The sequence below is a fragment of the Petaurus breviceps genome, unplaced genomic scaffold (genome assembly GCF_028583685.1).
Source record: "Petaurus breviceps papuanus isolate PSGF00001 unplaced genomic scaffold, PetGlider_PUasm1.0 90750, whole genome shotgun sequence".
Classification (NCBI taxonomy): Eukaryota; Metazoa; Chordata; class Mammalia; order Diprotodontia; family Petauridae; genus Petaurus; species Petaurus breviceps.
Genome location: NW_027187335.1, coordinates 2,197,820 through 2,220,029, shown reverse-complemented (window position 1 = coordinate 2,220,029; position 22,210 = coordinate 2,197,820). Strand labels below are relative to the sequence as shown.

Sequence of the window (22,210 nt, the reverse complement as noted above, 5' to 3'; positions counted from 1 at the left end):
AGCATCTTACCAGTAACACCTAGCAACAGGCTTAGCTATTTCTTCAGCAAAAAGCATCATTATATGCAAAGCAGGGTACAGCCATAGGAGGAATCACTTACTGGGCACTCTTCTTGCTTGGCGATAATCTCTGTTGGGATATGTTGGTCCAAATAAAGGCGAAGGTTTTTCAGAATCATCTATTTCAACAGAGACTGAGATCAGTACACACAACTGAACTTCAAACAAACACATCAGCCACTTTGCAAACTCCCCAAGATGAGGCAAAGCCCTCATTTAGTTAGATTCTCTCCAGCCCACCCAAACTACTAGCTATGTCCCAGAAACATTCCATTGTTCCTTACCTCTGCACTTTTACTCACATTTACTAGACCTATCACACTCTTCTCCCACATCTGTGACAACTTAAATCTCACTAGTCCTCTAAGACCTAACACAGACGTCACCTCCCCCATGAAGCTGGAGCTAGCTCTCCAAGATCCCTTTCAGCCCTAAAATCTATGCTTCTACAAGTCTTCACTGATTCCCAAGACAGACCTCATCTTTTGGCCTTCTTGGTTCTACCAGCACTGTGACTTCACACTAGTGCCTTCCCTCTCAGGACGCTCTCCAATTTATCTTGCACCTGTCTTCTTTGTTCCTAAGTGTTTGTGTGTTGGTTTCCCCATTAGACTCTGAGATCTCTGAAGAACTGAGCTCCTCCAAGAACTGCTTTTTGGCTTTCTTAATATCTTTGGCACAGTGACAGGTACACAGCAGATGTTTAATAAATGCTTATTGAGCATGTCTGTACCACTCTTGTGCACTTAACCCACAGTCTTGTAAACCAGTTGCTAGTACTGGACTCTAAGCCAAAGAATGATTGTGCCTGTACTTGTTTGTCCCTATAATTCCCCTGAGCATCTCGCACACGCCTTAAATATAAGAAGATGCCTAACAAATGATTAACAAATTAATTAAGACATACTGGGGGAAATGGGCAGAATTTGGATACTGGAAATTAATGGATGATTTAAACACCTCATTTTGTTCAATCAACATTTCCCAATGGCTTCCCCACCCAATCATGTACAATTTCTGTGAGGAAGGAAGTTGGCAGACCAGTCTGGAGTTTCTTCTTTTCTGGCCCACACCATCTTTTAGTGGCACAGTTAATGAACAAAGTGATAGGACTAGGAGGTACAGACAGGTCACAACACAGAAAAGGCAACAAGTAAAATGAAACAGACGTCCTAATGCAAGGAGGAAAATTTGACTTCACAAATGTCACTGAGACTTGGGACAATGAAACCCATGAGTGGACTGAGGCTCTGGACAAGTATACCTTATTCAAAAGAAAAAGAACAGATAAAAGGTGGGGGGAGTTGGTAACACTGAATATTGAAAAGATATACTCAAATGAAGAAATGCAGAGGTAGGAGGGTAGAAACATGACAGAATGTATTTGGTGAAGGTAAAAGAAAGTGATTTTGTCATTGAAGTATACTACAGAGCACCTGAATGGAAAGAGAAATGGACAAGGAATATAGAATATAGAAACAGATCACAAATATAGAGGCATGCTATAATAGTGGTGAGGCACTTCCATTATCCAGAATCTGATGGAGTGCTATCTCTTTGCCAGAAGCAGAGCAATTAATGAGTTCTTGATTTGCCAAAGTGACAACTTATTTCATCCTTCAACAACAAGAAATTCTATTCTGGATCTGATTCTCCCCAACTGGGAGTAACCAATTACTGGAGTGGAAATAATAGGAACAATGAGGGAGAAGGGGACATACCTAAGAGTTTGTAATGGATAAGCAGAGGAGATGCAGGCATAGTCTGCTATGTACCTGGATTTGGGGAAAGCAGGCTTTAATGGGTCCAAAAAAAGGTAAGTAGGACCCCATAGAGTAAAATGATACAATGAAAGTTAGCCCAAGAAGATTCTCCAGGATGAAATTTTGAAGATACAAAGGGAAACAGTCCTAGTGATGAGAAAAAATGGGATTGGTCTAAAAGAAACCGATGTGGATATATAGGGAACTCATTGAACTACTTAGGTTTGGAGTGGGTGAAGTACAGAAGTAAGAAGCAAGGTCATGTTAACAGAAGATACATATAAAAGTGTGATAAAAACCATAAAAAACCTCAACAACAGCCCAGTATCATACGTGCTAAAGTTCAAAACAAGCTGAGGCTGATGAAAAAATGCTAAAAAAAAAATTAGTGGGAGGGATTAAAAATAGACAAAAACTAAGTTGGGATGAATCAAGAAGGCGTAAAACCTTTAGTTGAGGGTACGGCAGATAGTGATAAACCACAGAAAGAAGGCACAGCTGATTGGTGCATGTATCACTTCTCTTTTCTCTGTAAAGGGTAATGACCTTTACAGTGGAAATGATAAAGCAAAATGACTAACAAGGAAGAAGATGCCTGGAGAACACTTAGCTGATGCTGATGAATACACATCACCTGGCACCAATCAATTATATCCTGGGATACTAAAAGAATTTCCAGATATACCTGCTTTCCAAAGGTCAGTAATACTTCAAAGATTACAGGAGATGGGAGAGATACTACAGGGTCAGAGAATGGCAAACACTATCCCAATTTTCCAAAAAGAAAAAAGGGAAGAGAACAGAGGCTATAAACTCATGTCAATTTCTGGGGAAATTCTTAGATGGGTCATTAAGGAGTCAGTGAATTTTTAGAAAGGGAAGCAATGATTTATTTCACAGAGCCAGCTTGCCCTCTAGGGGAGCAGGTCATGCCAGATTGACCTCTTTTCCTTCGTCCTCAGGATAACTCAACAAGCAGATGAAAGGAATAGCATAAAGTTTACCTAAATACTAGTAACATTCTTCATAAAGTGCCTCATACTCAGAGGCGGGCTGGAGCCAGCTTCAATCAGCTAACAAGAGCCAACTGCTAAATTTTCAGTGTGAGTGTTCACACCTCAAAAATAAGCAAACACTACAAATCATTTTTTGTATTGGCTGGTTAGTGAGGCTTAAGGGGATGGAGAAAATGGGAATAATGCAGGTTAAACTTCCCCTTCCCTTGCCCCTGCCTCCGGGTTGCTTGTTACACAATTATCAGCACACCTTTGCTCATACTATTCTTGCAGAAAAGTTAGAGAGAGGGACCAGATAAAAAGGCAATTAGATCAATTAGACTTAACTTACTGAATGGCCTGACTCAAAGAATATGTATGAACAGTTCAATATTATTATGGCAGCAGGTCTCCAAGGCAGCACTTTGTAAATCTGTGTTTGGCTCTGTATTATTTAACATTTTTATCAGTGATTCCATTAAATGTATAGATGGAATGCTCAGACACTATTTGTGTGCCCCTGGGCAAGTCAGTTTTTTTTTTTAAGCAATCAGGGTTAAGTAACTTGCTCAAAGTTATAGTTATTTCTGGGTGTGGTGCTGAGTGTCTGAGCCCGGGATTAGATCTCCAGGTCATCCCAACACTGGAGCCGGTGCTCTTACTTGCTGAGCCACCTGGCCGCCCCTATGGGCAAGTCATTTATCCCTGTTTGTCCCAATTTCCTCATCTATAAAATGAGCTGAAGAAAGAAAAGGCAAACTACTCTATTATCTTTGCCAAGAGAACCCCAAATGGAGTCACAAAGAGTCAGAGAGCACTGGATAATGACCAAGCAACAACAACATGGATAGAAAGCTCATGAAACTTTCCACAAAGATAATACAGAGCTAGGAGGGATCACTAAGATATTGAATGACAGAATCAGAAATCGAAAACATCTGGACTAAAAAAACATCTGGACTATCTAGAATATTGGGCTGAATATGACAAGATGAAATTCAATTGAGATAAATGTAAAGTCCCTACACTTAGATGATAAAACAAATGAACTTCAGAAGTTCAAGATGGGAGGAGACATCTTTAGACAAGCAATTACTCTTAAAAAGATCTGGGGATTTTAGTGGACCAGAAGCTTAATGAGTCAGCAGTGGGACTGAAGTAGGAGCCAAAAAAGCTAACGTAATCCTGGGCTGCCTTAGGAGAAATTTCCAGGAATAACAACATGATAGGGCCACTGTGCAATTCCCTAGTCATATCTCATCTAGAATACTGTGTTCAGTTCTTGTTGCCACAGATTAAGAACATTGGTAAGCTAGAGTGAGTCCAGAGGAGGGCAACCAGGATAATAAAGGTTGTTGAATCCATTTCTTAGGAGGATAAGTTGAGGATGTTGGTAAAATATAAAAATATCCCAGGGGTACCCAGTGGGAGAGAAAACAACTTTCCTTTTAAATATAACTTCAACTCAGAGCACAACTCAATGACATAGGAAGGAAACTAGGTAGACACATATTTAATTACAATATAAAGTCAATACAATACAGAATCAAAGTAGTATTAATTTTATTATCGTCAGTATTCTTTTTATGTATGGGTTGGTCTAGATAGCCACCAAGGGTACCCCAGCTCAAAAATTCTGTGATTCTTTAAAATTCGAGGTAATTGGGGGGGGGATGTTAATTAAGACAGGACTAATGCAAAAGGTACAGATTATATTACAACTGACCTTTGAAGGAAAATAGAGGGATTCTAACAGTTAGAGACGAGGAGAGAATATATTCCAGACATGGGAGACAGTCTATGCAAAGGCAGAGAGGTGACAATTGGAAGAAGGCCAGTTCTTCATGCAGAATGTGAGACAGGGAACAACTGTAATAAGTGTAGAAAAGTAAAGTGGAACCTGGCTGTTGGCTTTGAACAGCATGCAGAGACAATGGAGGAGATTAGGGTTTTGAAAACGCATCAACTGTCATTTCCTTCCCCAACTTGTCCAGTATGGAGAGGATGTTTCAGTTCTCCCCAAAAACTCATAATCCCCAACTACCTCCACCCTACCATCCAGAATAGAATTTTTGCCCCAAATACAATGACTATTAATTCTGGGGCTACTAAGGACTGATTAGAGGGATAGTTCCAGAGAAACTTTGGAAGAAAACTGAGGCAGAATGAATAGGGGAGAACCAAGAGAACATTTTTAAAAATAATAACAACATTAGTATAAGGAAAAACAACTTTGAAAGATTTATGGACTCTGATCAATGCAACAATCAGTCACAGTTCTAGAACACTGATAAGGAAGCCTGCTACCTACCTGCTGACAGAAAAATAAGGGACAATGAAGAGTAAGACGTATTTTTCAGACACAGTCAATGTGAGAATATAATTTGGTTGGTTATGTATAAATGTTACAAGGACTTTTTTTTTTTTATCTCTAATGGGGATTAGAGGGAGAAAGATAGGGCTAGGGCTAGGGTGCCAAGGGAAAAAAAGAGTCATTTAAGCATTTTTTTCCAGTGCACAGAAGAAAACAGAAGGAAGGTCAGAAAAAGCCACAGGTAAGAAGGACAGCTTTTAAAATTACCTGGTGAAATTATTATATATTTAAAAAGAAAAGCAAACTATGTATAATTAAAGTCTGCAGTTAGATTTATAAATATTTTTCTGTTCTATGAATACAGAATCCCAGTTGGATTTGGTATTTGTTAAGTTCAAAATAGCTGGGGGTGTTTTTTTTTTTTAAGTAATTACCTGGAGTAGGTGCTTCCTCTGTTTTCTTCTCTTGAAGGTTATTCATTTTATGTTTTAAAACTTCTTTAAGGGAGTAGGCGTTTTGATAAACATTGTGGATCATCTCTTGGTCTAATTCATTCTTTGGTACATAAACAGCCTTGATGACAAGTTCTTGCATTTTCGAGGCTTTCTAAAACAAGCCAGGTGGTTAGAGCAGGAAAAGTTCTCAAGGTTAAGCTTCAGAGAATTACAAAAGAAACCTTGATTAAAGCAATACTTAACCCAACCTCCTCAAGTAACATTTCTGAATACGGTTTCTCTTCTGAAAGTGAGGGACAGGCAATGAAACATCTCCAAGGCTCCCTCCAACCCATGCAGTTTTGCAGCCTAGAAGTCATGCATGTTGCATGCCTCTCCTCGATCCCTACCCTATATGCTACACCTAACCCCAAAATCTCTCACAGGCATCCCCTCTCCTCCTTCATATCCACATCACCTAAAGTGCCTTTTACCTCTTAGCAGGGTTTTTAATAATGACTTCCTAATAGGGTGCTAAACTTTCAGTCATTCCTCTCTCCAAACACCCTTCATATGTATTTGAAAGTCCTAAACATACTGGCTCCAACCCAACTTTTCAGCCTTCTCTCAAACTATTCTCCTTCATTAATAACTCTTTGTGTTCAAGTATAGCTGTTCCTGGCCTTGACATTTCATCTCCTGCCTCCTCCATGTTTTTACAAACAGCTGGCTCTCATGCTTGGGATGTGCTCCCTCCACAGGCTCCAGCTACAGAAAAATGTTCAGAGGAGTCTTTTTTTATTATAACAGAAATGAAGTGGATATTCAATACTTGGGGAACAAGCCAAATGTCATGTATGAATGGAGGGGAATGAATGAGCTGTATGAAATGACCAACACTTAAAAGTCCAGTGACATAGTAGAACCAGGAGAAAATGTAAAGGGAGGGGAGGGCCCTTTGCAAGACTCCAAAAGGCTGACCAAAAATGACTTCTGAGGGATTGTGGGTGTAGTCTGCTTCTCATCTTTCCTCCAAGAGTTACTGGACCAGAGGTGTGGAAAACGGGAAGTATTTTTTGACATGGCCATTGTATTTTGTTCAATATTCTGATTTGTTAAAAGGGAGGCCATCAGCTGGAAGAGACAGATGTAAAAGAAAAGCAATACAATTTATTTTTTTTTAAATGCACTCACTCCTCCACTCTGCCTCTCAGTATCCTTGACTTCCTTCAACGCTTAGCTCAGTTGATCCCTCCATTGTTAGTCATTTCCTTCCTCAGAAAACCTCCAATTATACTTATTTTTGTAAATATATCTTCCTACCCCCATCCAATAGACGACCAATGCATTGAGAAAAAGGATTGTCATTTTGGTAGCCATAACCCCAACCAAATGTTTCTTGAATTGCATCTGACCAAGGATGCTGAAGCTCAGAGAAAAAAGCAACTTGCCCAATATCCCAGAATTCATCCTTTTAAGATTCAGGTACCTTTGCAATGTCACAGGTGATACCCTGAACCTGAGCCAGGGGGAATAAGGACAGGGACTGGGCCTGGATTTCACAAGTACTTAAAGAAAATCCCTTTATGAGGCAGATCAGCACCCAATTTGCAGCTTACAGGCTTAGAGCTGCCTAGACTCACCCAAAGTCACACAACCAGTATGAGTCAGAGGCAGAACCTGAATCCAGATCTTCCTGGCTTTGAGGTCAGCTCTCTTTCCACTATATCACACTATCTCTCACACAATCAAACCTTGACGGACATGCCTGAACTTTGCAATACGGGGAAACCCAGGGAAACAGCATTGCTTCTGGAGACCCTCCACTCCTCCCCCAACTCCTAGAAAAGCAACTGAAAGAACACATTTGGCTGAGAGTAGGCAAGGAGTTTGCTTGGCTGTGGGGAGTACAGAACTAAATTCCATGTTAGGGAAGTGTGGGACCTGGGACAAATCAATCTGTGGATCTCCCTCCCCATAATTATATGGATCAAATGAAACTGCATTGAAAGTAAGGCAGAGGGGGCGGGCAGGTGGCTCATCGAGTAAGAGAGCCAGCCCCAGTGTTGGGATGACCTGGGGATCAAATCCGGTCTCAGATACTTAGCACCACACCCAGAAATAACTGGCCGTGTAACCTTGAGCAAGTTACTTAACCCCAATTGCTTAAAAAAAAAAAAAAAAGAAACTAAGGCAGAGGGGCATGTGTGTGGAGGTGGGAAGGACCCTCATTTGCTCTTCCCTAGTTAGGTTTTAATACCGAGCCAGTATCAAACTCTGTTATAGGAAGGATGGTAGAGGAGTATGAGGACAAACCAGGAAGACGATGAAAAGGGGGGAGAGTCCTCCAGCCACATCATCGTCATGCAGATTTTCCCATGTATCTCTGACCTCCTTGTAGTCATCATTTCTGACTATCTAATAATATTCCAAATTAAAGGATTTGAACACAGATATACAATACAAAGAGCTATTCTCCTCAATAGACCAGTGGTCAAAGGTTAGAAAGTTTTTTAAAAGAAAGACTATAGACTCTTAACCACTTGACACTAGGTTCCAAATCACTAAATAGTAAGAAAAATTCAAGTTAAAATAACTTTGAGGTTTCATCTCACATCAAGAAAATTGGGGAAAAAATGCCCAGAAAAAAATAATCCAATATTGGAGGGGCTGTGGGAAGGCAGGCGTGCTAACATGCTGTCGATGGAGCTGAGTCAGGTAAGTTGTTTTGGAAAACAATTTGAAACCATGCCAGAAAAGTGACCCAACTATCCAAATCCTCTGACCCAGAGACACTTGGGCAAAGAGTCCAAGGAATTCAAAGTCAGAAACAAAGGGCCACCATATACAAAACCATTCATGGCAGCCCTTTCTCTGGCAGCAAAGAACTAAAAGCAAAAATAAATACTCATTGTTTGGGGAAAGGCTACATGAATGCAATGAAGTAATATTGGGCAGTAAGAAATGATACATGTGAATCAAAGACACATAGGAAACTTTATATGACCTGATGTTGAATGAAATGAGTAAAACCAGGAGCAATGCACAATGTCTGTTACAGCAATACAAATGGAAAGAAAATTAAAAGGAAGTAAACTCTAAGTAATTGAAAAGAAAATAAAAAAAATATAACATAGCTAGCTGGCAAAGCTTGCAAAGGGCTTTCAAAACATAATCTCATTTTATTCTCAAAAACAATCCTGGGAAGTAGATGCTATCATTATTCCCACTTTACAGGTGAAGAAACTGAGATGGATATTGGTTAAGGGAACTGCCCAGGGTCAAGCAGCTAGGAAGTTCTCAGAAGCTTTATCTGAATTCAGCTCTTCCTGATTCTAGTTCTAGTACTAGGAATCACCTGGTCAGATACTCCATCTACCTCCTCCCAGAAGAGGAAGACGACTAGAGTGGACATTAGTACGGACAGTCACTGTATTAGCATGTTTGTGCATCGTTTTTTAGTCATGTTTGATTTTTCATAACCCATTTTGGGGTTTTTCTTGGCAAAGGTACTGTGGAGTGGTTTGCCATTTTCTTCTCCAGCTCATTTTACAGATAGGGAAACTGAGGCAAACAAGGTTAAGTGACTTGCCTAGGGTCACTTAATAAGTATCTAAGGCAAGATTTAAACTGAGGAAAATTAGTCTCTTGATTCTAGGTCCAGCATTCTATCTACTGTGCCACCTAGCTACCCTCAGAGACCATCACAGATTTATAAATTTAGACTTTGAAGGCTCCTTAAGAGACCATCATTCTACAGATAAGAAAGCTGAGGCCCGAAGAGGCTGTGACTGACTTGCTTCAAATCAGAGGTGGGTCTGGATTTGAACCCAGGACGCCTTCCTTTTTCTCTAGATTCAATCACCTTTCCACTGTGTCACACTACCAAAACTGTAGCTATCCCAATTTACATAAATTAATAATATATTATATATAATAAAATAAAATTTAAAATATGATAGATAAATAAGTAAATAAAATAGGGTTGAGTAATTTGCCCAGAGTCACACAGCTAGTAAGTGTCTGAGGACAGATTTGAACTCAGGAAGATGAGTCTTCCTGACTCCAAGCCCAGTGCACTTCTCAGTGTAACTCAGGCTAAAGTACAGTGTAACTCAGGCTAAAGTACAGACTACTTGCTCATCTACTTTGGGAATCTCCACACTGGGAGTTCCCTACTCTGAGGAAATCACAGGTCCAGAACAACAGAAACACTCCTGGAAAGGGGGGAAATGGGAACAGTTGGCCCAGCAAGAAGCAAGGCAGACAGACATTCAACACCACCCTTGTGGATGGACTCAAGGAGGCTCACCTCCAGAAACGCAATCTCATCATTTTTGTTGAGCAAATGTTCAATCTCTTCTTTCATAGCTTCAATTTCCCTTTTTTTCTTGAGCAGGACCTGATGAACATGGTCATATTTGTCCAAAACTCTCTTTTCTTCCTCTTTCAGCTTCCGCAGAGAGTTCCTCTCCTCTGATTCAATGAGGGCTTTCATGTCTTCATATTCATGTTTCAACAAGTCCATCTTTCTGGCTGCTGTTTCCTAAGGGATACAAAGAAATATTTTGATGTGAGTGGCTTTAAATAAGATGGAGCAGTGCCAATGCTTCTACTGTCACAGTCATTTCAGCAGAGTCGTGCTAGATACCCTAACACAAGCTGAGGGCAACATCTGCCCTCTGACTGCAAAAGGAATCACCTGAATCCATCTTCCCCATAGAAAACTTCCAAACATTCCAAGACTCTAATCACTACTTCAGGTGTGGGTCCCTCCAATCCTAGATGGTTCTGGAACCTCTGGGCATGCCCCCCAATTTGTCAACATGTCTACTTAGCAGGCAGAGGGGGAACTGAGTGCAAGGTTATTTTTTGGTTTTGTTTTGTTGTTGTTTTTTTTTGGAGGGGGAAGGCAGGGCAATTGGGGTTAAGTGATGTGCCCAAGGTCACATGGCTAGTAAGTGTTAAGTATCTGAGGCCAGATTTGAACTCAGGTCCTCCTCACTCCAGCACCTCTGTCCATTCACTGTGCCACCTAGCTGCCCCAAGCTTATCTTTTAAATCAATGATTTAAATGATTTGCTATTTGACTTGTAAGGAGGATTTCCAAGCTCAACTTTGATTCTCAGCTCTCAAGGAGGATTAGAAAGGCTCCTAAGACCTATAGAAGCATAAACTCTTTGGGCTGGAAAGGACAATAGGTGTCATCTAATCCAATCTTCCCCACTCTATAGCAATCTCTGTCTTTGGGGCTTTGTTGGAACATACCCAGGGATGGGGAACTTACTACTTCACAAAACAACCAGTTCTATCCAGAGATGACTTCAATTGGTGCAAAGTTCTTATTAGTGGACTAGAATGACAGTGAGTTGAATTATGCCTCTTCCAAGCCCTGTCCTTGGAAACAGAATCGATCAATTCCATCTTCCCCATGGTAGACCTCCAAATATTTGAAAATTCTAGTCTTCCAATTAGAGTCAAAGGATTTCAGGCATGGGGAGACTAGGTGGCTCAGTGAATGGATACTGGCCCTGGAGTCAGGAGGACCTGAGTTCAAATCCAGCCTCAGACACTTAACACACAAACTTAGCCCTGTGACCTTGGGCAAGTCATTTAACCCCAATTGCCCTTTAAAAAAAGCAAAAAAAAAAAAAAAGACTTCAGGCATGGGTCTCTCTAATACTGCATGAGAGCCTCTGAGCACACCCCCGATGTCAACATCTCCACTAAAATGGGTCAGCTAGGAATCAGGGAGATAAGTCATCTAAGCCTAGATGACTGGTAAAGGCCTTGCCTATTTACCTGGATTGCATGTTGTTTCAACTTTACTTCTTTCAAGGCACTTGAAGCCCTACTGATATGATCACATACAGTCGTCAGTTTCTGCTTCATCTTGGACTGAAATTACAAATAATAGAGGTGAGAAAAAGTGAAGTGAATGATTAGCAGTGTTCCTCAGCCCAATACCCATGATGCTCCCAGAGGCTGCCAGGTATATCCCCCTATATCCCAAATATATTTTCCATGCCAATCCTCTTTTTCTGTTCTTCTATGTATAGGGAAATGATCATTTTAGTTGTTGTTTTTTTAAGTTCAGAATAAAAAAATTAATAATTAAAAAATAAATCAGCCAAAAAATTTAATTTTAAAAATAATTCATTTTCAAGGTGCTCTCTCTCATTTTAAGTGACTCATTTTTACCTCCCAAACAATCTTGTGATATAGGTGTGGATTACCTCTCCCCATCTGACAAATGAAGAAGCATACTCAGAGTTCCTAACTTGCTGCAAGGCCTTTGAAGAGGTCATTTCAATTTTTGGGGTCCCTTGCAAATGTGGCGATTCAGACTATTAGGTGTTTTTAACTTAGGGTTTGTGAATTTATTCTTTTAATAGTCAGGTAACTATATTTATCTATCATTGATTCCTTTAATGATTCTACGTATTATATTTTATTTTATGCATCAAAAAACATTATTCTGAGAAGGGGTATACAGGCTCATACATGAGGTATATACAAAAAGGTTAAGGATCCTCCAACTCCAGGATATCTAAGGTTACCTGCATCTCTCACATTCTTAATATGACTTGTCCAAGGCTACACAGCAAGTTCATGGAAAATCTGATTCCAAACTCAAACAGGGTATGGACATAGAAATGGGGATGGGGAAAGAGGTTAGCAGTTTGACAATAAGGTTGTATATGATCTCTTGGGCACCCAGGAAAGAACTTAATTTCCCCTGTTTGACTGGCAATGTCAACCCCCTTGACTCAGTCCAGAATCCTGAGCCTGACCTTAAAGCCAAATTTGCACAATCAAGTGAGAACATGATAACAGTAAGGAGATAGTTACTCTGAAAAGACAGTTCACTGAGATGTGTCCAGTTTAAAACCTCAATTATAGGATGGTGCACTATTAGATTACCAACAACAACGACAAAACAAACAAAAAAACAAACTCTCGGATAAAGTCTAGGCCCAAAATAGAATCACAGAGCTAGAAGGTAATTAATTCAGAGGCCAAGTGTTTAGGGGCTTGGGAAGACAGAATGTTGGACAGAGGTGGTCTGCTACAAACTTGCTATGTTACCTTGGACAAGTCACAATTACAATATTAGACCTGGAAGCAAATGTAGAGAACATCTAACCTCCTTTATTTTACAGATTTCTTTTTCTTTGTCTGTGTTTTCTTTTGCAACATAACTGGTAGCATGACTACACATATCAAATCTATATCAAATTGCTTGCCTTCTCAAGGAGGAGGGAAAGAAGAAAAGGAGAGAATTTAGACCTCAACAATTTTAAATGCAACCACTTTTTTGTAGTAGCCAAGGACTGGAAATGAGGGGTGGCCCATCAATTGAGAAATGGCTGAACACGTTATGATAATGATTATAATGGAATATTACTGTGCTATAAGAAATGACGAGCAGGCTTATTTCAGAAAAACTTGTTAAGACTTGTATGAACTGATGCAAAGTTAATTGAGCAGAACCAGGAAAACACCGTACATAGTTAACAGCAATACTGTAAAATGATCAACCATGAATGACCTGGCTATTCTCAGCAATACAATGATCCAAGACAATTCCAAAGGACTCGTGATGATAAACGTTATTCATCTACAAAGAAAGAACCGATTGATTCTAAATACAGATGCAAGCATACTGTTTTTTCCTTTCTGTATTGTTTTTGTGTGAGGTTTTTTTTTCCTTTGGGTCAGTGTCTTCTTTTAAAACATGACTAATATGGTAATAAGTTTTGCACGATTAAACATGTATAACCTATATCGAATTGCTTACCAACTTAGGGAAGAGAGAGGTGAAGAAGGGAGGGAGAAAACTAGGAACTCAGATTTTTTTTAAATGAATGCTAAAAACTGTCTTTACATATAATTGGGGGAAAAACAAAAAATTATTTAAAAAAATAAAGCTACAAAACCCCAAGAAGATTCAGATTAAGGAAAAAGGAATGTGTGTGGAGGAACCAATTTTCATCATTAAAAAGAAAAAGGTATGTTTTGCATGACTTCACAAGTATAATGGGTATCACTTGTCTTCTCAATGGGTTTCAGAGAGGCTGGAAGAAGCACGAGATTTTAGAACTCAAAATTGTAAAAATGAATGTTAAAAAACAAAAGATTAAGATATTTTTGAAAAGAAAAAAGGAGAGAAGATGGTGAGTAGAGTTCATAAGGCTCAAAGACCTTTACAAAAATGCTCTGGGCTTCAAAGACCTAATCATAGTTCAATTCAAGAATTTATTAGATGCCTAGTACTATATCCTAGGAAGGTCAAGGAACAAAGAAAAACAATAAAAAGAGTTCCTGCTGTCAAGGAGCATACATTTTTACTGGAAGATAACAAGAGATAACGCCAAAAAACAAACAAACAAACAAACAAACCACCAGAGAGAAGTTTTGAGGTCTTTTTGGCCTGGTAGAGAGAGAGACAAGAGTGAGACACAGAGAGACAGACTAAGAGACTGAAAGTTGGAAACAGAGAAAGAGAGAGAGTTGGACCAGTTGACTCCATTTCTGATCATGGGATTTGGAGCTGGAAGATGCCTTAGAGACCTAAACTAACCCCCTCATTTTACAAGTGAGAAGATTGAAAGCAATAGGAGAAAGAGCCCTGGCTTCCACGTAATATGAGGAACACGGTTCAAATCCCGCCTCAAACATTTAACTACTTGTATTATCCTGGTCAAGTCACTTGACCTCAGTGTCTCATCTGTAAAATAAGGAGGGTAAATTAAATGCCTTCTGAATTCCCAGTTCTCTAAGACCTATTACCCTATAAAGACTGAAGGAGATAGTCTCTCATCTCAGCTTCATGATTTGGGGGCAGTCACTTCAATCAGGGCCTCAGGGAAACTGAAAGGAAACCTCCTCACTCCCCCATCATTCATTTTACAGTAATTTGGGGACCTTCGATTTCCGGGTTTAGCAATGCAGCCTCAGAGATAGAAAGGGACCTCCACATCCACCTAGCTCCTCCCTGGAAAATTCTGGGGGAGGAATCTCCCTCGATCAAAGCAAAATGGCATTAAACCTACAATCTGTAAGTTACCTGGGGCACTAAGGGGGTTAAGTGACTTGCCCAGGGTCATATAACCAGTGTATAGGAGGCAGGGCTTGAACCCCAAAAGAAAAACTCTTCCAGCAAGCTTTCTCACGTTGACCCTGGCCTTTTCTCCTAACAAGTCTGGGCAGGGAGCGGGATGACTTCGCCTCCTTCTATAGACCAAGAAACTAATAGGCTCACACAGGAAAGGGACCCAAACGCCTTTGCCCAGCCCGCGTCTACTGTGCACAAACGGCCCCGAGATTCTTGAGCCCCTCTCGCCTACGTCCACAAGACCTCTACATGTTTCTAGGCTCAACTACAGGTTCTTCCCCCTGAATGCTCGGGAAAGAGAAACTAATCTGGGCACAGGGAAATCGAAACTGCGCCGGGAGTAGCTACCTGCTTCCTGCAGGGGCCTGAGACTGGTGCCCGGGGGAAGGCTTGCCCCGAGGCGCGAATCAGCCCAGGACTTCCCCCGCCGTGCCTCTCCCCGCTCCCCCTCTGCCCACCTTCAGCTGGGTCCTGGCCACGTCCAGGGCCACCGGGGAGCAGGTCTTGTGCCCCACCAGGCAGATGCTGCAGATGCAGACGCCGTGCTGAGAGCAGAAGAATTCCCGGAGGCGGCTGTGCTCAGGGCACTTGCGACGCTCCAGGTCCAGGACGGGCGGCTGCAGCTCGTGGCCCTGGAATGTGGGGTTGTCCAGGTGCGGCCGCAGGTGCTCCTGGCAGTAGGACGCCATGCAGGTGAAGCAGGTCTTGGCGGCAGGAGCCTGCAGGCAATAGTCGCAGGCCACGCTCCCAGCCGCCTCATCCTTCCTCTGGCCCCCCTCCCTCGAAGGCTCACCATCTTGGGACTCACAGAGGGACTGCCCCAAATCCCAGAGGCTCTGGGCTTGCTGCAGCTGCTCCACCACTGCGCACAGCACCGTGTTCTTCTTCAGCTGTGGCCTCTCCGGGAAGCACGCCCGGCACTGGGGGCAGTAGAAGCCGGGGCTCTCGACGGTCCACGTCTCTGCCAGGCAGGACTGGCAAAAGTTGTGGCCACACGGGGTAGTAATGGGCTGCCGGAAGATCTCCAGGCAGATGGAGCAGGTCAGCTCGTCGGCCAGGGGCTGCAGCTCGGCCATCGTGATGCGCTCTGGACGCCTAAGGAGACTCACACTGCAGGAGGGCCCCAGATCTGAGAGAAATGAAACTAGCTGTAGGGGAGGAGAACTGAAAAGTTACCGGAAATCACGTGAGGGTGGGGGGAGTGGCAGGGCGGGGATGGCCCTGGGGGCTGTAAAAGGAAATATCAATACTCTGCCTTTTAGACACCAGGAAGTCAGAAAGAGTTGTTTCATTTAACATTCTATAGCGAAGCCAACAAAAATTTATTAAACGCCTACTATGTGTCGGGCGATACCCCTAAGCACTAGGAATGCATAGAAAGGCAAAAATAAAAATTCAAAAAAATTCATAATCCCTGTTCTTGAAGAGAGTACATTCTAATGCAAACTATATGTGTGTATGTATACACATATATTATCTATATACGCTAGGAGAAAGCATTAATATTAAGGGTAGCAGCAAAGGCTTCTGGCCGAAGGTAGGATTTGAATTTAAGGAAGGCAAGAGGAAGGAATGAGGAGAGAAAGCATTCCAGGAATGGAGCGACAGTCAATGAAGTGCAGTCTAGAGAATGAGCATCTCCTGAAGGGGCATCAAGGAGGCTTGTGTCAATAGATCAAATTGTATGCAGAGCGGAGTGAATGTCAGAAGACTTAGAGAAACAGGAAGGGGCCAAGTTAAGAAGGGCTTTAAGTCATTTTCAACTTGCAGAGAGAGCTGTCCAAACTGGCATATGCTCTGACACGTCTCTCTACCACAAGACGACATGAGGTAGAATTTATAGAAGTCTTGAAGGAGATTACAATGCATTAAAGCACAGTTTGGAGTTAACTTTCCAGAATAGTCATGACTCAGCTCCTTCTTGGATCATTTCTTTCAAGGATTGAAAAAGTTTACTTCCTACTTCCCCCTCCTCTCCCTCCTAGCCTCCACCAATACCTTGATCATAAATGGAAAAGAGGACACTGTCCTTAGGTGCAGTGCTATTCTCTTCAGGCCTGGGTGATGCTAGCTAGATTCTTATCTCAACCTGAGTTAAATTTGGCTCTCTTCTTAATCCAGTCCTCTATGAAGACCTTAACCTTTGTTCTACCCACTTCTTAAAGGGAAAAGTCTGGAGGAGTTTCAGGTTGGAGAAATAGTATTTCTTAATATTTCCCTTAAACTAAGGAGGGAGGCTTTTAATATGCTTTCACAGGCTGGAGGAACAATGATTGGGATAACCTCTCCCCAGCACAAGATACCAATCCAAAGGGCAGAGACCCGTCTACCCCATGGGAGGCTAAGGAAGAGAAGAGATGGTCCCACCCAGTTGTCCTGTCAGTTGCTGCAAAATGAAGTCTGGAGACCCCAACCAATCCTGAACAGTCTTTTCCCAGCCTGGGCCAGCAGGGCCTTTCCTAGTCATACTCTTTAGCCATCCCAAACCTCCTCCCTAGTCACTCAGGTTACTCCTGTGATTTAGAGGTGGAAGTGATGGGGGACGGGATCCCAAAAGCTTCAGCAGGAATTCTGATCTTATCCAAGACCAGAAAACCTGCAATATCGTCTGGAAAGAATTCAAGGTCTCAGGCTTAATTGGAGTGAGAGTTGTAGAAGTTTATTGTTAAGCTTCCATGAGAAGTGGGCAAGAGTCCTTTAGGGGACCTGCCAGTGAGAGGGGTACATGCCTTTACCTTTAAAGGGTAGGGCTGCCACTGTCAGGGCTGACCAGACAGGAGGGGCCTCAGTGCATAGACAAAGGTCAGAGCTGACCAAGAGGAACATGTGAATAGATAGTTTAGATAAGATTTGGGCCAGGCCAGAGGAGACAGGAGGGATTAAGTGAGAACAAATGAGTCCCAAGGTGTTGCCTAGGCCTAGTTTGTATAGGGGGAAGGGGCAGAGTCAGAGGTTGGGAAAGGAATTTTACAGATATCAATTTTACAATACAAATTGCAGTTACAATTTCACAGACTGGTTTCACAAGTTGGTTTCACAAATTTACCTAGACCCCAGGTACCCCATCAGAAGTGCACCATCTCACCCAGTTTCCTCATTTCACCAAGAGGAAATTTGGTACCAGAGGGGTGAAGCCATTCACTCAATGGCATACAGGTCGTGTGTGGCAAAGTCAGGATTAAAAGTTCCCTGACTCCAAACCCAGAACTCTTAACTGTGTAGTTCAGACTTCTTCCTTGCCTTGAGTACTGCTGATTTTGTTTCTAGGCAGCCCATTTAAACTGGGAAAGGGGTATCTTTGCTTCAGGCCATTTTTCATCCTTTTCTCATATCCTTTCTGCATATGGATGCAGAAATCCATCCAAGAGAGGATGTCTTCTCTGCCCTGAAGGAGTAGGAGGCACCTAGCCATGTTACAGTGGAGAGAACACTAGTTTGGGCATCAAAGGGATGTGATTTCAGATCCCCTCCAACCTTCTCTGACATTGTCAAGTGGCTAATCTGAGCCTCGGCTCCCTATCTCTAAAATAATCTAGAAAATGTCTAAATCTCTAAAAGGTAGGATTGGGCTAGGACCATTCCAGCTCTAGATTCATGATGCTATTACATATATATGGGGGAATGGATTGCTGACATAGAGAATTACTTGGTGAGGAAACTCCCTCCACCATTGTAATGTTGTTATTTAAATCCAGGGATGACAAAAACTGTTGAGGTGGGGGCTTTGCCCACCCAAAAACTGTGCCAGTTTCATGATTTGTTGTGGTGGGCCCATCTCAAAGAATTCAGTCAGACCACCTCTAATCCAAGTATAGGCATTTATTGAGATTGACTCCTCTCACCGAGTGGGCTAAGTTCCAAGAGGAACCAACAACTTTAGAGAAAGCAAGATGGATTTCTATAGGGTAAAGATGCAATTACATAACAGAAATTTACATAGAATAGGAGATTATCATTAATATTAAAAAGGCAGGAGGAGTTTGTTAAGGGATTAGATAATAGAGGAGGGATCCAATCTATGGCTCTGTGGTTAAACATTCTGGTAATTCTGCCCTCCATCTAGCTATTGTGGTCCTGTCTGGTTAAGACAGATAATCAGGTATTGTGGTCCTCTCTTGGGCTAGATGGATGATGTGATTGTGATTGAATACAAGAACACACCTGTTTCTGTGGCAATGGGTCTCAGGGCAGTGACCAGGTAGAGGCAGTACCTAGGTTCCCATCACATAGACACACCTACTGTTTCTGTGGGAACTCAGAGCTCAGGGACACACCTGTTGTTCCAGTGATCAGTGAGGCATATACAAAGAAGTTAGGATAAATGGGGGGCAGGGGAGGGGTGTGTTAGTGTAGCGGTAAGCACCCCAAGTGTCCTCAGGGTTTGCTGCCAATGCTGGTTCTTGGATCTGCTTTGATAAAGGAAAGCAACTCAAAATGGGTTAACAAGCTTACTTTAATCAGTCAAATATGTATTGTTTACCTTGTTCAGGGGAAAAAGGTCAGCACCCTGAACTTCAAAGTATACAGGCAGAATTATCAAGACAGAAACAGATCAAATAGACAGCTTTCCAAACTGTCCAACCATTACATCCATACCAAATCAACATCTGGGTTTTTCAAAGCTGGGGGTGCTCTGGACAATGGCTTCCCAGAATCTACATCAAATCACAGAACACTTCTCAAAGTGAGCCCCAAAACAAAGCCTCAAATCGGGGTTTATATACCCTTCACCTGGCTCAGAGAATGTAACAACCTTATTGACCCACTGGCCAATCAAGAAGTATCTACTGAAAAACAAGCCTCCCACCCCAGGCTCCGGGTGCACTTTAGCCTAGGGGCAGGGAAGATCTTAAAAATTCACATTCCCATTACAGTTAGGTAGGTACAGTGGGCCTGCTGTTCAGTGGGGCCAGGACTATAATGAAGTTAGAATAGTGTGGCATCTTTATTAGGATTCCATCAATAAGGCAGCCCATTCTTTGCTATTTATAGTGTCAAGTCAACAAGTATTTATTAAATACCTCCTATACCCTGGGGATACAGAGAAACAGGGGAAGAAGTGTCACCTAGAACACAAAAGGAAATGACTTGTCCAGGGTCTCCTAGCTACCATGTGTCAGACCTGGGACTTAAAGCCAGAATTTCCCTGGTGTGGAGGATGGCTTTCTAGACACAAAACCACACTGCCTCTATGGTATATATGTACCATAAGAAATAAATAGGGGAATGGAGGTGGGAGGGAGGGAATGAGACAGTAATGTGAGGTTGAGTCAACACTTGAAGTACTAGATAAAATCTCCTAATGCTTCTTGCTTCTGCACACTCCCATCTCTCAGCCAAACTTTGGGGGAGATCCCTTTTGAGGTGGGACTATGAAACAATGACCAAAAGAAAAAAATTAATTTTAAACCCCATTAAAAGGAAATCCATTTGGAAAACTGTGTGATTAGATGGGGTCAGTGCATAGGTCATCCCTCGGTGTAGCCCTAAGTAAGGGTTACTCCTTTAGGATGTAGAAAATTGCTCAATTAGCCTGGTAGGATTTCAGAACATGAGTCATTGAATGAAGGCAATCAATGCTTATTGCAAAATCTAGGGATGGACTGAAAAGATTAGCCCTGACCTTTGAGACTATTTGTAGAGTAAGCTAGCCAGCTACATCAGTCTAGAAGAGAGACAGCTATGAAGGAAGAACTCAGCTTCAGAGGGAGCTCTTTACCTTTCCCCTTGCTCCTATTATAAAATGGCAGTAGGTGGGTAGGAAAGGGATATGCCCTCCCTAAAGGAACAGCAACTTAAAACAGAAACATATGCCAGTGTCCAGCAGGGAGTCCAGCAAAGTCTAGCTAAGCGTGTCAGGGACAGGAATCAAGAGTTAGCTGCTAAAAGAGGGGATTTTCTCTCAAGAGATGTCAGTCCCCAGACATGGCATTCTTGCTGGTCTTATAGTTTGGGCTCTATTTTGTTCTAGAAAGGCATCATAGTACCCTAGACTAAGATGTTAGCCTAGCCCAAAGTTGGAGGCAGTGGTAGTCAATCAGTGAAACAGTTTCTAGCAAGAGCCAGAGAGACCAAGGTTGGTGAAAGGAGTCAGGGGATATCAACCATCAAGTGGTCCCTCCCACCCCCACTACAATCCCCACTTTTGAATGTATCTTGATAACCCATATCCCCTTTGTGTGTACTTCTCCACTTAGCAACTCTGTGGGTATCTCCTCTTCCCTCTGATACCTTTAATATTTGTAGGAAGTGTTTTCCAGGTTCATGAAATGCTGTAACTGTTATTATATCATTTCAGTAAATGCCTTTGTGTTTTTTTTTAATTAAATTTATTTATTTACTTTTAGTTTACAACATTGTAAACAAAATTGTATTTACAACAATACAATCCCTTGAGTTTCAAAATTTTCTCCTTACCTCCCCCCTCTCCATGGCAGCATGCAATCTGATGTAAGCTTTACAAATACCTTTACATTAAACATTAGTCAAATTGTAAAGAAGAATTATAACTAATGGAATGAACAATGAGAAAGAAGGAATAAAACAAAACACAAAAGAGAGAGAACAAGTAGTTTGCTTCAATCTACATTCAGACTGTAATTCTTTCTCTGAATGTGGACAGCCCTTTCCATCACGAGTCTTTTGGAGTTGCCTTATAGTGTTGGATTGCTGAGAGGAGCCCAGTCTATCAAAGTTAGTCATCATAGATATGTGTCTGTAGTTGTGTACAAAGTTCTCCTTGTTCTGCTCTCCCCACTCAGCATGAGTTTACATAAGTCTCTCCAGGTTATTATGAAGTGTCTGCTCCTCATTTCTTATAGCACAATAGTATTCCATTACATCATATACCACAGTTGTTCAGCCATTCCCCAGTTGAAAGGCATCCCCTTGATTGTCAGATCTTTACCAACACAAAAAGAGCTGCTATAAATATTTTTGTACATACTGGTCCTCCTCCTACTTTTATGATCTCTTTGGGATACAGCCCTATTAGTGTTATTGCTGGGGGAAAGGGTATGAACATTTTTATAGCCTATGGGCATAGTTCCAAATTGCTCTCCAGAATGGTTGGATCAGTTCACAACTCCACCAACAATGCATTAGAGTTCCAATCTTCCCACATCCCCTCTAGCACCTATGATTTTCCTGTTTTGTTATCCTAGTCAATCTGACAGGTGAGATCTAGTACCTCAGAGTTATTTTGATTTGCATTCCTCTAATCAATAGTGATTTACAACATGTTTTCATATGTTTATAGATATCTTTAATTTCTTCCTCTGAAAACTACCTGTTCATATCCTTTGACCTAAATGCCTTTGTCTTGAGCAAACTGTGTACTATGGCTGACTAGACTCAAGTCAACAAACATTTGTTAAGAAGGATTCAAATCTAAGGATACTTTGAAGGACTAAATGGAGTCAATTAATTGATGCAGCACATTTTTTCCCATAAGGCAAAAAAAATTGAAAAATAAAAAATGGAAATAGGGTGAAAATTTCAAAGCAAAATTATAATAAAATTTTCAT

The 22,210-nt window shown here is 41.6% G+C and overlaps 2 protein-coding genes across 3 annotated transcripts in view; one reads left to right on the top strand and one right to left on the bottom strand.

Moving 5' to 3' along the window:
- Positions 1-15,866, bottom strand: part of TRIM25 (tripartite motif containing 25) — a 28,110-nt gene extending 12,244 nt beyond the window's left edge. Inside the window, exons 1-6 of one of the 2 annotated variants that reach the window (XM_069067453.1) lie at positions 15,339-15,866; positions 15,143-15,170; positions 11,369-11,464; positions 9,879-10,112; positions 5,567-5,738; positions 102-179 (exon numbers count right to left, since the gene is read on the bottom strand). In XM_069067453.1, the coding sequence (XP_068923554.1) occupies positions 102-179; positions 5,567-5,738; positions 9,879-10,112; positions 11,369-11,464; positions 15,143-15,170; positions 15,339-15,760 (1,030 nt within the window). In that variant the 5' untranslated portion in view covers positions 15,761-15,866. Of the gene's footprint in view, positions 1-101; positions 180-5,566; positions 5,739-9,878; positions 10,113-11,368; positions 11,465-15,142 lie in introns of both variants that reach the window. The other variant, XM_069067452.1, reaches the window with a different exon arrangement.
- The window catches only part of SCPEP1 (serine carboxypeptidase 1), a 358,800-nt gene that overhangs the window by 264,994 nt on the left and 71,596 nt on the right, over positions 1-22,210 (top strand). The gene's annotated exons all lie outside the window — the stretch shown is intronic.